Genomic DNA, 13,902 nt, shown 5'->3' on the forward strand with positions numbered 1-13,902 from the left:
ACCCCCACCCACACACATATTCTCACTCACACTTTCAAACACATATACTCATTTTTTAAACCACCACAATTATCACCACAAAATTATAACAATACCACCACAAATTTATGTGATTTTTGTTTGGTTAATAATAGATCAAAATCAAAAATAACAATAAGAAAAAAAAAAGATTCTGTTGTTGTTGTTTTTGTACTCACATGTGTATATATTTAAATGTGTGTGCGTGTGTTAAATAGTTATTTTTAAAATTATTTTTTGTTATTTTTATTTTACTTTTATCTCATTTTTATATATCATGAATAGTACAATATCACACATAGGTTGCAGTAGTTATAATAGTAGTAGAATAGTAGTAGTAGAGAGTAGAGTACTTACATATCCCATATCACATATCACATACATATATTCATTAAATCACAACAAACAAAAAACCACATTGATGATTTTTGTGTGTTGTTTAGTGTGTGGGTGTGTTGATTTTTATTATTTTTATTATTTTTATTATTTTTATTATTTATTTTATTTTCTTTTCTTTTTTATTATTATTTTTTATTTTTTTTTTGAATATTTTTTAAAAAATATTTTAAATTTAGTATATTTTTTTATTTTCAAATAATAATTATTTCTTTTATTTTTAAAAATAATATTTTTTTTATTTTATTTTATTTTTTTTTGTTTTATAATTATTTTAAAATTAATTTTAAAATATTCTATTTTCATATATTTATTTTTTTGGTGTGTTAATCTTATTGATTCTCTTTTTTTTTTTTGTTTCAGTTTATTTTATTTTAATTATATTAAATTTAATTAAATTAAATTAAATTAATACTTACATATTTTTATCATCAATAAAATTCAAATTAAATATTTTTTATTTTATCAAATACCAACAACCAAAATGATTGTATGTGTTATCAACTATTACTATTGTTATAACAATAAACAATAAATAATAAATAATAAATAAATTTATATTATTTTTTTATTTTTTTTTTTTGCGTTTGTATAAATTCACAATAATAAAAACCAAATATAAATCACATATTTAAATCTTATTCAAAAGGATTAATTAATTAGTAGAAATAACAATAAATAATAATAAATTAAAAAAAATAAAATTTTTTTCCAATTTTTTTTTTTTTTTTTTTTTTTTTTTTTCAAAAAATCTTTTTCTTTTTTTTTCTTTTTTTATTGGACCAAACTTTATTTGAAAATTTTCCTAGGGGATACTCTTAGTCTACAAAAAATTTTCAAAAAAAAAAAACAGTTACTCACAAACACAACACAAAACAAAACATAAAGTGTAAATAGAATCAATAAATATTAATCAATTTTTTTTCTTTTCTTTTCTTTTTTTTTTTTTCTTTTTCTATAATTATTATTATTACCCCATAATAATATAAATATTACAGCAAAAATTTTTACAAAGAAGTTCAAGTTATATTAAAGTATTTGTAAAAACTGATAAAAGAAAAAAATTAGAGAGAAAGTATAAGAGCCACCCAAATTTAAAGACTTGCAGCGGGTTTTCCGAATTTAAAAACACTAACAGTAATATATATACAAAGATGGTTGAATATAAAAGTGGTACCCTTTATAAAGTTAGTACAGGCATATTCAAGAATCGAAAGAAATATTGGTTTGTGTTAACCCGAACACATTTTATGTACTATAGCTCACCAGATAAAGTAATTAGTTATATTTATAAATTTGTGTTTATCGTTATTATTAACTTTTTTTTTTTTTTTTTTTTTTTCATTAAACATTTTTAGTTATCAAATCCAATCGAAAATATACAGTTATCAGATATCAAAAAATATAGAGTTATTACAAAAAGAAAAAGACTCATTAGCAACGACCTATGGATTTATTTTAGAGTATTCCGATTCATCATCATCTTCTACATCCACAAATAAATTAAATATACATTCAGATTCATTATCAATACTAGCAGATTGGATCGTTAAAATTGATGGTATGACACACCCAAACTTCAAGAGTTTTCTAAACCAAGTAGACCGTAAACAGTTATTAAAGATTTTATATAAAGATAATATAAAGGGTGGTATCATCAAGTCATCAGATACAGAGGAGGAGTGGAACTACTCTTCTATGGGAACATTACAAATCGAACCAACAACAAGCGTAAACGAAGAGAAAATAGATTATCATTGGGATGGAGAATGGATAAAAAGCTCTACACACAATCATATATTGGGCTATGGTAGATTTAATGGTGTTTATTTAGCATGGTTTATAAAGGATCCAACATTCCCCGAAATTAGATATTTTTACGATGAAAAAGAAAAAGAATATATCTCTGACAAAAAAGAGTTTACTTTTAAATGGACAAGACACTTTTTGGCTTCAAAATATGGTTCGGGCGAATGGATTGTGGAAGGTCATGTTCCACAGCCAGTTGTTATGTTTTTACAATTAATTAAATATAAAAGAAATTCATCGAAACCAGGTTATGTTACCCCATTTGCATGCGAAATTCCCCCACCATCCTCATCACCATCAATTCCAAGATCTGAGCAATCATCAAGCTTACCAACACTCCCAATTATTAGCCCAGCCTCACCAGTATTACCAAATGATTCACAATATTCAACTTCATCACCAGCTATTGATAATATAAAATTGTTTTTATCTGAACCAATTAATAGAAAATCATTATCAATAAGTGATAATAGTTTTATTAGTAAACCAAATGATATTGGTAATAGTATTAAACCAACTACCGAAGATAAACCAAAAGATAATATAGATATTAAAAACAATACAGATACCAATAGTAATAATGATGAAGATGCTGAAAAGTCAAAATTAAATATTCCAGAAGGTAGCAAAGCATCAACTATTAAAATATCACCATTTACTAGGGGCAGTGCATTATTAAATGTTACCCATATACTTTTTAATAATCAAGATTCGACCGAAGATGAGCAAGATAAACTTAAACAACAAGAAATATTCAATTTTTCAAATTCATCAGATGATTTATCATCAAGCGATACAAATAAAACTCATCACCAACATAACACCAGTAATAGTGATAGCGTTTATAATGATACTGAGGTAATAAATACCATAAATAATATTAAAAACAATAATGATAATAATAATAATGGTGATAATAATAGTTCCGGCTCAGCCCAAGGTGATATTAAATTTAATAATGATATTTTAGAGAAGAATAATGAAGAAAAATTAGAAATAAAAATAGAAGAAAAAGAAGAAAAAGAAGAAAAAGAAAAAGAGGAAAATTCTACAGAGGAAAAAGACAAAATCGATACTAATAATATAACCAATAATACTGATAATATAGTCGAAAATAATAGCGTCGATAAAGAAATTATAATAGAACAACAACAAAATAAAATTAAAATAAATCATCAAAGAAGATCAACTCTACAATTATTAGATCAAACAATTAAAGAAACAGAAAGAATCCAAAATAGAAAGCCAGAGATTGATAAAGATTTCTTACAAAGAATTATTGGTGATGGTGGTCTAGGAAAAAAAGATAGTTTTGAAATGGCATCATCTGCCTCAGTCGAGGAAGAAGCCAAACCAAGAGAGCTTAAAGTTGTTCCAAGATCAAGTTTAAATAGTATTGCAAATTCTCCATCAACATCAAATGAAAGTTTATCACCAGTTTCAAAATTTACAACACCATTAGGTTCGATTATTGGACCATCAACTAAATTTACAATAAATAAAACCAGCATAAATAATAATGAAGAAACTAAAGATAATAATACCACCTCCAATACCAATAATAATAATAATAGTAATAGTAACGATATTAATAACAATAGCCCAATTAATAATATTAAAAAACATAGTGATGATAAAGAATCAAATAATAATAAAGATGAAATAAAGAATAATCCAAATCACTCAACAATTGGTAATCATAGAAAACCTTTAGCAAAATCTAAAAGTAGTGATAAAGTTACAACCATTATAAATCAAATTACCTCAACTAGACAATCTAGAAATACTTTTTGCTTAGGATGTAACCTTCAAATTTCAGGTCCAATGGTAGTTGCACAAGGTAATCATTTCCATCAAGAATGCTTCAAGTGTAACAAGTGTAATGAACTTCTCTGCGCTGATAACAAAACCTTTTATAGACAGGTCGATACTTTTGTTAATCAAACCTCAACCTCATCTACCAATAATTTTGTTACATTATCTTCATCACCATCATCGTCACCAAGTAAATTTAATCCACATTCACATAGTAATACATCATTACTTTCGATTGCACTCTCCCAATCACCATTATCCCACTCTCCACTTTCAAACTCCCCATCAAGTAATTTATTAAGTAATAGTCCATCAATAGGTAACTCAATGAGTATCTCATCGATTCAAAATAATCATATAAAATCTGGTCCAAAGTATCTTTGTCAATCTTGTTTTGACGATGTTTGCCCAATTTGTCCAAAATGTAATTGTAATGTAATGTATAGATGTGTTAATGCTTTAGGTAGAAAGTGGCACCCAGATCATTTTTGCTGTAAAGAATGCGCTATTCCTTTAGTTGGTTCAATATTCTATGAAAAGAATTCAAATCCGTATTGTCAAAAGGATTATAATAGATTATTTAACAATAACTAAAATAAATTTATAATTAAAATTTTTTGTATAGTAAAAGTTTTTCTTTTATTGATTTATTTTTTTGTTTTAAAGCTTATAGTCTTTGTCTATTGAATATAATTTTGACACTTCACCATATTCTTTAACTTTTTCTAAATCGTTTGAAGGAATTGATATTTGAGTTGTATAATATTTTTTGCCATTTTCATCAGTATCGAATGAAATAATATTGACACCATAGAATGCTGCTGTGTAGTGTCTGAGTGAAATTGGGGCAGAGTTATCAAAGCTAATACTGTCATAGTCGAAACTGGTCCAGTTAGATGTACGAGTCATACCATGTGTAGGATTATTAAAGTACTCTGCCATGTTTTGTTTTTCATCTTTTAGATATTTACACCAAGCTACATACTTTGTATAACCTTCTATTGTAATCTCTGAACAATTTTTACGAACTAGTTGTGCTAATTCAACTGTATTATTTTTTATGATATCTTTAGCATCAATAGTCATACGGCGTTGATGAATTAAATTACTTATGGCCTCTTCACCTACACCTAGATATTTTCTTATATTGCATACATAACCATAGGTAAAATTTTCTTCTTTGTTTGAAAAATTGTATATCTTGATTAAAATACCACCAATTAAGTCATTTCTTGAAAGATATTGGGGAGATGTACTTTTGAGTTTGTCTATTTCGTCAATGTCAAGCTTTATTTGCACGATAATATTTAGGTTTGGAGCAGGTGCTGTGTGGGCAGAAATAGGTTTATAAATATATCTTAACACCTTTGAGCCATACTCACGGACTTCGTTAATATCTTTAAAAAGAGGAATATTATGCCCTAAAGAAAGGATATCAACGATTTGTGGTTTCTTTAACCCAGGTCGACCGTTATAGATATTTGCAAGATACTTAAAATAGTATACCATGGAACCTTGATCAAAAAGAGTATGACTGAAATTGTAACCGATTACAAAACCATCAGTATATTTAGTTAATTTAAGGACCCCCATAACTTGCCCATTTAAATCTTTGGAAAAACCCATCTGTTGATCCAGACTGATATTTTTTTTTGGTAATATAAGTTCCAAAGTTGCATTTTTAATTGACTCTTCTCTTTCTTCTATTTCTAAATGCTCAAAGTTTTCATTCTCTGAATAGCTTGCGTAAATTTCACCTCCCTCATCTTTGTGCAATGTTGAATGTATAAAATAAAAATCTTTTAATGATTCTTTAACTGCCAAAGCAAACTTTTCAATATCAATTGTCCCGTTATACCATAAGCCACCCCTTGAGAACAGTGATGCAGAAAAATGCTCCACCGGACCCACTTTGTGTAAAAAACTTTTATCTGGACCAAAATTCGTTGTCATTTTTATTTTTAATTAAAAAAAAATAAAAAATTTATTTAAATAATTTTTTTTTGCAAAAGAAACAGAAAAAAAATTTTAATTTTGGGAATTATTTTGGATATGGGAAAATGATAATAAAAATAACCAATGGTATTTAAAAACATTATTTATTTTTGATCAAAATTTATAAAATACATAAAAATTCCAAAAAAAAAAAATAAAAATAAAAAATTAAAAAAAAATTAATTAAATTTTTAATTTTTTTTTTTTTTTTTTTTTTTTCAATTTTAATTAAATTTAATTTTTTTCATTATCATTTTTACAACAAAAAAATATTATTCTTAAGAATTAATCACACTACACCAATGTTAGATATAAACAATCTTTCAAAACTAAAAGTAACAGAATTAAAAAAAGAACTTGAAAATAGAGGTTTTGAAAAAACTTCTGGTTTATTAAAAGCAAATTTAATCGAAAAACTAAAAGAACTTTTATTAAAGGAACAAACAACCCAACAAGAAGAAGAATTCGAAACGGAAACAGGAGAAACAAATAATGAAAAATTAGAAAAAGAGAATTTAGAAAAAGATAAACTAGAAAAAGAGAAATTAGAAAAAGAGAAATTAGAAAAAGAGAAATTAGAAAAAGAGAAATTAGAAAAAGAGAAATTAGAAAAAGAGAAATTAGAAAAAGAGAAATTAGAAAAAGAGAAACTAGAAAAAGAGAAACTAGAAAAAGAGAAACTAGAAAAAGAGAAATTAGAAAAAGAAAAATTAGAAAAAGAGAAACTAGAAAAAGAGAAATTAGAAAAAGAGAAATTAGAAAAAGAGAAATTAGAAAAAGAGAAATTAGAAAAAGAGAAATTAGAAAAAGAGAAATTAGAAAATGAAAAGATAGAAAAAAATAATAAAGAAAAAGATAATGAAAAAAAATTAGAGGACCACACCTCAAAGAAAAGAAAATATGATGATATCAACAAAAATGATAATAGTAATAATATTAATAATAAAGAAAAAGATATTGAATCTTTAAATAAAAAAGTTCACACATCAGAAAACATTAATGATGAATCAAAATGCACTATTTTAATTACCAAATTAGTTAGACCCTTCAGAGTTGATGCATTTGAAAAATTAATTAATCAATATGGCCAAGGAACAGAACACTACTGGTTAAACAATATAAAATCAAAAGCATATGTTACATTTTTCAATTCAAATGATGCCGCCATTGCTATGAAATCGCTTGATGGTTTAACATGGCCAGAATTAAATAGAACCAAGCTTGTGGTTGAAAGTTCAACACTAGAAGAGTCAGAGTATCAAAAAAAGAAAGAATTAGGACTTCTTACAAATGATAATAGTAAAAATACAAGACAACCACCAAAAGATAACCCAAAAGATAACAACCAATCACAACAACTTACAAAAGAATCACCATCATATACTAATAAATCAATTGACTCATTATTTTTTAAAACCAAAGCTGAACCCTCAATATATTGGTGCCTAAATTCCAAATCACAAACAGATGACAGAAAAAGAGTACATAAAAGTAAAAGAAGAGTCAATTATAACAACAATAGTTACAATAGAAGGTCTCATTATTATTAAATAAAGAGTAGTTTTAATTTTTAAATAATTATTATGCACAAAAAACACTTTAAAATTTTCTTTTTAAATTAAAAAAAGAACTTACAAATTATAAAATTTAAATTATAATTTGTTTTTTTTTTTTGAATACTTTATTAATATATATATATAGTTTTTGTTTTGAATAAAAAAAAAAAAAAAAAAATATTTGTGGATATAGATATATAAATATTATATATTATTTAAATAATTAATTTTGTTGTTTGTTATTATTTTGGTTGTTTTTTTTTTTGTTTATATTTATTATTATTATTATTATTATTGTTGTTGTCTATTTATTGTATTTTGATTTTGTTGTTGATTAAAATTATTTTGATTATTATTATTATTATTATTACTTTGAGTACTTTGATTACTGCTGGTACTCATATTTAATTGATGAAGAGAATTAATAGTATTTCTAAAAGCCAAACCAGAAGAGACTTGACAATGAGTTATTATTTGAATGCCCTCCATTTACAATTGTTTTTAAATTATTATTTTCATTTCTAAGGTAAGAGTTTTCATTTTGAAGCATATCTAATTGATTTTGAAGTTTTAAAAGTAAATTTGGATCAGCTGTTGGGGATAAAGAATTATTTGGATTATTTTGATTATTTTGATTGTTTTGATTATTTTGATTATTTGTTAATAAATTTTGTTGTTGAAGCCAGTTTGTAAGAGTTGAAATTTTATCTTCAAGGTATGAAATGTGTTGAGCTTGAGATGCAAGTTTTTCTTGAATTTTATCAGATTTTCTACTCTTACTACTCTTTTTATATTTTGAAGATGATTTATAATCTCTATCGGAATCTGATGAAGTAATGTCACGAGATTTATTTCTACTATCACGACTTCTACTTCTTCTTGAATGAGAATGGCTTCTATTTGAAGAATAACTTCTTGAACGATCACGGCTTCTATCCCTGGAACGATCACGACTTCTATCTCTTTCTCTATCTCTTGAACGATCACGGCTTCTATCTCTTTCTCTATCACGGTCTCTATCTCTTTCTCTTTCTCTTTCACGATCCCTTGAACGGTCACGTCTATCTCTTTCTCTACTAACATTTCTACTTCTCGAACTCTTATATGATTTACTTGAACGCTCTCTTTCTCTTTCACGTTCTCTTTCTCTTTCACGTTCACGTTCTCTTTCACGTCTACTACTTTTTTGTTTTGATTTTCTATATTTACGATCATCATATCTTGGGTATTCATCAGAGCTTGAGTTTTGTGAACTTGAATCTGAGGTTTCTGAGAGTGAGGAGGCTCTTGATGATTGTCTAGATTTATTCTTGGTTGCCGATTTTGAAGAGACTTCTTTCTCTTTATCAGATGATGGTGATGGTGGTTTTGATAATGCGTTACCTGATGAAGAGATTAATTCTCTACCATTATAATTTGTACCATTACTACTAATACTACTATTACTATTGATAGTTTCCTGTGGGTTTAATGAACCTGATTTTGGTGAGGTGGTTACTAATGATGGGATATTGCCTGAAATACCGCTACTAGAATGAAGTGGCTCTTTCTTTGGCGAAGTTTTTGGTGGTGTAATTAAATCGGATTGGTTAAGTTTAACGATATTGATAGCATTAACTGGGCTTGGGCTCTTTAAATGATGAGCTTGTGAGCTTGCTGAAGAAGTTGGATGAATTGAACTATGAGTTAAACCATGAGCTGTACTATGAGCTGTTGAACCTAAATTACCACCAGTACTATTCGGTATACTGCCAGATGAATGTGATAAATATTGATGTTGTTGTTGTTGATAATGATGGTTTGCTACTGCTGTTGAAGTTAATGATGATGGTGGTGGATTAACTACAGTTGATGATGAACCAAGTGATTGCCCAATAATATTTGTTGGTGTTGATGTTCTACTGTGTGTTGGAGTTGACCCTGGTGAAGCAGAAGGTGTTTCAAATGGTGATGGTACTGATTGTGAGTTATTAATTTTATTATTATTATTTGATGTAGTTGTTGTAGTAGTTGTTGTTGGACCTTCATTATCTGGGAAAATCCATTCATCGGCTGAATTATTATTTCCTGTATCAAACTGTGGTGAAGATGTATTTCTAAGCATTGCAAATGAATCTTCAGATAACATTTGATATCTTTGACCTAAAGGAGGAAGTTTTGATAAAATATGCTGTACTAAATATTCTGGTTTTTTGGCTTGTTTAAAGAATCTGTGCTCTAAAAGCTTTGCTGGAATTGGTCTTTTAGCTGGATCTTTTTGTAAACATCTTTCTACCATATCTTTAAAACTATGTGACCACTTGCTTTCACCATCTGCATCCAATGATGGTGGGGGATTTTGTAATGTCAACAATAATACTTTCATTGGGGGATAGTCTGAAAATGGTGCTTTTCCTCTTGCAAGCTCTAATGCTGTAATACCAAATGACCAAATATCGACAGCATAATCATAATTAACCTGTTCCATAATTTCCTATTAAAATAAAAAATTAATATGAATATTTTTTTTTTTACGATTTTTTAAATAATTATACAACTTACTGGTGCCATCCAACATGGAGTACCAACAAATGTATTTCTGCTTGTTTCGCCCGTATCAACTAAAGTGGCACTAACACCAAAATCACTTAATTGAATATTACCATTTGAATCGATTAAAATATTTCCACTTTTGATATCTCTATGAATTCTACCTGTTTTGTGAAAATAACAAATTGCCTTTAAAGACTCTTTTAAAATTGTAGCTATAACATGCTCCTCGAAACCATTTGGAAAAGAAAACCTCATAATATCTGAACATGAACCAGCTGATAAGAAATCCATAATAACCCATAATGATTCATTTTGAACAAAACTTGTGTGATATGCTACTACATTTGGATGATGACAAAGACTCATAGCCTGTATTTCTTTTCTAATCTCTTCTAATGAAACATTCTTACAATGCTCTAAATCTATAATTTTAATTGCTACATTTTCTTGAAATGGAACACAAACTGCACGTTGAACACAACCGCTTCCACCTTTACCAATAATCTCTTTAAGTTCATACTGATCTGCTGAATTTGGATAATTTTTTCTTGGCTTAACCTGTATGTTTAATTTTTCTTTATCCTTATCTTTTTCCTTTTCTTTATCTTTTTCTGGTTTATCGTGATGTTTATCATGATATTCATTTATATTTGTTGGATTTGTCGACATTTTATTTATTATTTTGTTATTATTTTGTTATTATTATTATTATTTGTTATTTATAAAACTGTATATCTCTATAATTTTGATTTTTGATTATTTATATTGTCTAATTTATAAATATTTATTTTAAAATTATAAAGTTTTTTCTTTTTTTTTTTGGTTTTTTAAAAAAAAAAATAGTTTATTTTATTTTTTTTATTTTTTTTTTTTTTAAAAAAATTTATTTTTTTTATTTTATAATTGAAAATAAAAAAAATAGCTCTGTTATAAAAAATATAAAATTAATATTAATAATCTATCTATATAAATTAATATATAAATATTTATTTTTAAGAAAGAGGGAAATAAACAAAGAATTATTATATTTATTTTTAAATTTAAAAAAAAAAATAAAAAAAAAATAAAAAAAACCAACACCACTAAAAAAATAAATAAAAAGTTATCTTTTTATATATTTTCGATAGGTATATATTGTTAGTGTAAAATATTATTATTTGTTTTTATTTTCGCTCTAAAATAATTCAACTTTTTTTTGTGTGAGTGGTGTTAGTTGGTATGTGTGAGTGTGTTTATTGAATTTATTTTAATTTTTTTTTAAAATAATGATAAGTCTGGGTTATTTTTTGTGTATTATAAATAAAATAATAAATAAATAAATAAAATGAATGCAAGTTTTTGTGTGAGATTTTTTTTTTTATAAAAATTGTTTTTTTTTAAAAAATTTTTTTTTTTTTTTTGGGTTTTTTTTCTATAAATAACACACAAATTTGAGACCTTTAAAATAAAACTATAAAATGAAATTAATTAAAAATATAAAAGATAGTTGTGTTTAAAGTGTAAAATAAATGAATTTGAATTTAAAAAAAAAACCAAACGTTTGGTTTTACTACAATTATAATAAAAAGTTAAAATTTATAATTATTTATACTAATATAACAATAACAGTTATTGAAGATTTGAGTGCATATGTATATTTTAAACACAAAATTAAATTTTATTTTCTATATAGCTATCTATAAACATTGATTTATATTTTGGAGTTTAATGATCGTATGTTTTTTCAATTTTAATTAATTTTAAACTAATTAATTCATTAAACATATGGCTATTTTTTTTTTAAAACAATGAGTTGCTATTATCTATTTGATGTTATTATTATGATTTGATAGCTAATTAAAAAAAAGATTTTGTCCTGTTTTGCTGAGGTGTATATGTATATGCTCTTACATTATAAAATATACACAACTGTAATGCTATAAATAAATGTATCCTGTTATTAAAAAACACAATGAAATAAAATATTAATGTTACACAAACAAAAAACTATGCAAGTAACGTATTATATTAAATAACAAGCAATTATAAATAGTTTAATAGTAATAATTAATATAACAAAAACAAAATAAATAAAAAAATAAATAAAAAATGAAATAAATAAAAAATTGATTATTGTTATTTTATTATTTTTATTGTAACTATTATAATATAATTATATTTTCTCTAGTAATAATAAAATATATTGTTTTATTTTTTATTTAAATTAAAAATAAAAAACATTTTGAAAATGTTAATTTAATCACCAATCGAATAAATAACACACCTATATCTTTAAGATATAAAATTATTTTTTTTAAAACATTTTTTTTTTCTTTTAGTAATTTTTTTATTATGTAATATTTAAAATAAAGGAAAAGGATTTTATATAAAGAAATAAATTATATGCTTTATAAAAAATATATTTTGTAAAAGTATGATTAGGAAATAAAATTAAATACTTTTTTATTATTATTATTATTTGATATTATTGAGGGAAATAAAAGAATGAAAAAAATAGTTTTTATAATTATAGTTTTACCATTATCAACAAAATTATTAATTATAAAAATTGAATATACTGTTTTTTTTTTTTGTTTTTTGATAAGAATATGTTGTTATTTAAAATTATTATTGAAAATGCACTTTGCTTTATTATTTTATTATTTTTAATTCTGTTTTATTGGTTTTAACTCTGTTTTATTAATTTTATAAATTAAAAAAATAAATAAAAAAAAAATATGAAAAATAAAACAATTAACTTGTTTTAGGTTATTAAATTATATATAATGTTAAGCCTAAAAAGGATGTATATAAAAACATCAATACGCTTTTTTTATAAACACATATATGTTTAAAATTTTTTTAAAACAAAAAATAATTAAAAATAATATTTATTCGTTACTTTTTTTTTTTTTTTTTTTATCGTCTCTAATAATAATGAGATTTATTGATAATTATAAACATAATATTAACAATGTTTTTATTATTATTTTATTATTATTAGTTATTATAATTATTAACAAGAAACTAACTATATTTAGTTTTAGTTAAATAAATATAAACTATTAAAATATTGTATATATTTATGTGTGATATCAAATATTTTATTTTTAAAATCACATTGTACAAGTAAACAAGTAGTAGTTATTAAAAAAAAATAAAAAAAAATAAAAAAATAACTAAACACTAAATTTTATATGGTAATAATATTTTTTTATTTTATTATTATCATTATTATTATTATAATTATTATATAAAAATTCTTTGATTACATAATAAGTGGTGACAATAATAACAATATATATAAGTTATATGCAATATATTTGATGCATACATACATATAAAATGTTTATAGTTTTAAAATAACATTCACCCACTTTTATATTGTTTTTGTGTGTTTTTGTGTGTCTTTGTGTATTTTAAATATTTCTAAATTTATTTATTTTATTTTTATTTTTATTATTATTTTCTACAATCAATAATGAAAATTTAAAAAATAAAAAAAAAAAAGTTTTTTGAATAATGTGGTGGGGTGATTGTGTGTTAAATTTATAGTCAAAAAAGAAAAAAAAATACAAAATCACACAAAAACAAATGTCCAAATAAAATTGTACATATGTTTGACAAAATTCAAAGCAGTGATCACCAACTTACTTTAAATAAATATTAAATATAACAAAATGATAAAATTTTAGCACATAAATAAATAATAAATAATAAATAAATAATAATATAAACAAGTTTAAAAGCTTTTTAATATAAATTTTGGACTTTATATTATTAATTATGTGGGAAAAAAAAT

The 13,902-nt window shown here is 24.0% G+C and overlaps 4 protein-coding genes across 4 annotated transcripts; 2 read left to right on the forward strand and 2 right to left on the reverse strand.

Annotated features, from left to right (window-relative positions):
- Window positions 1-898: 898 nt before the first annotated feature.
- On the forward strand, window positions 899-4,664 carry DICPUDRAFT_98913 (uncharacterized protein; the record flags this gene model as incomplete). Its single annotated transcript, XM_003291108.1, has 3 exons — window positions 899-904; window positions 1,413-1,639; window positions 1,773-4,664. 3 exons carry the CDS (start codon window positions 899-901, stop codon window positions 4,630-4,632), a joined length of 3,093 nt encoding a protein of 1,030 aa, XP_003291156.1. The 3' UTR covers window positions 4,633-4,664.
- A 34-nt stretch (window positions 4,665-4,698) lies between these two features.
- Window positions 4,699-5,991, reverse strand: DICPUDRAFT_38569 (uncharacterized protein; the record flags this gene model as incomplete). The annotated part of the gene is made up of 1 exon (XM_003291117.1): window positions 4,699-5,991. The coding sequence occupies one exon, from the start codon at window positions 5,989-5,991 to the stop codon at window positions 4,699-4,701; it is 1,293 nt and encodes a 430-aa protein (XP_003291165.1).
- Window positions 5,992-6,335: 344 nt separating this feature from the next.
- DICPUDRAFT_155741 (uncharacterized protein) lies at window positions 6,336-7,583 on the forward strand (the record flags this gene model as incomplete). Its single annotated transcript, XM_003291109.1, has 1 exon — window positions 6,336-7,583. One exon carries the CDS (start codon window positions 6,336-6,338, stop codon window positions 7,581-7,583), a length of 1,248 nt encoding a protein of 415 aa, XP_003291157.1.
- Window positions 7,584-9,675: 2,092 nt separating this feature from the next.
- Window positions 9,676-10,790, reverse strand: DICPUDRAFT_57173 (uncharacterized protein; the record flags this gene model as incomplete). Its single annotated transcript, XM_003291118.1, has 2 exons — window positions 9,676-10,062; window positions 10,131-10,790. Coding segments are annotated over 2 exons (1,047 nt in total), but the record flags the coding sequence as incomplete, so codon positions are not given.
- Window positions 10,791-13,902: the final 3,112 nt, after the last annotated feature.

This window comes from Dictyostelium purpureum (assembly GCF_000190715.1).
Source record: "Dictyostelium purpureum unplaced genomic scaffold DICPUscaffold_260, whole genome shotgun sequence".
NCBI lineage: Eukaryota > Evosea > Eumycetozoa > Dictyosteliales > Dictyosteliaceae > Dictyostelium > Dictyostelium purpureum.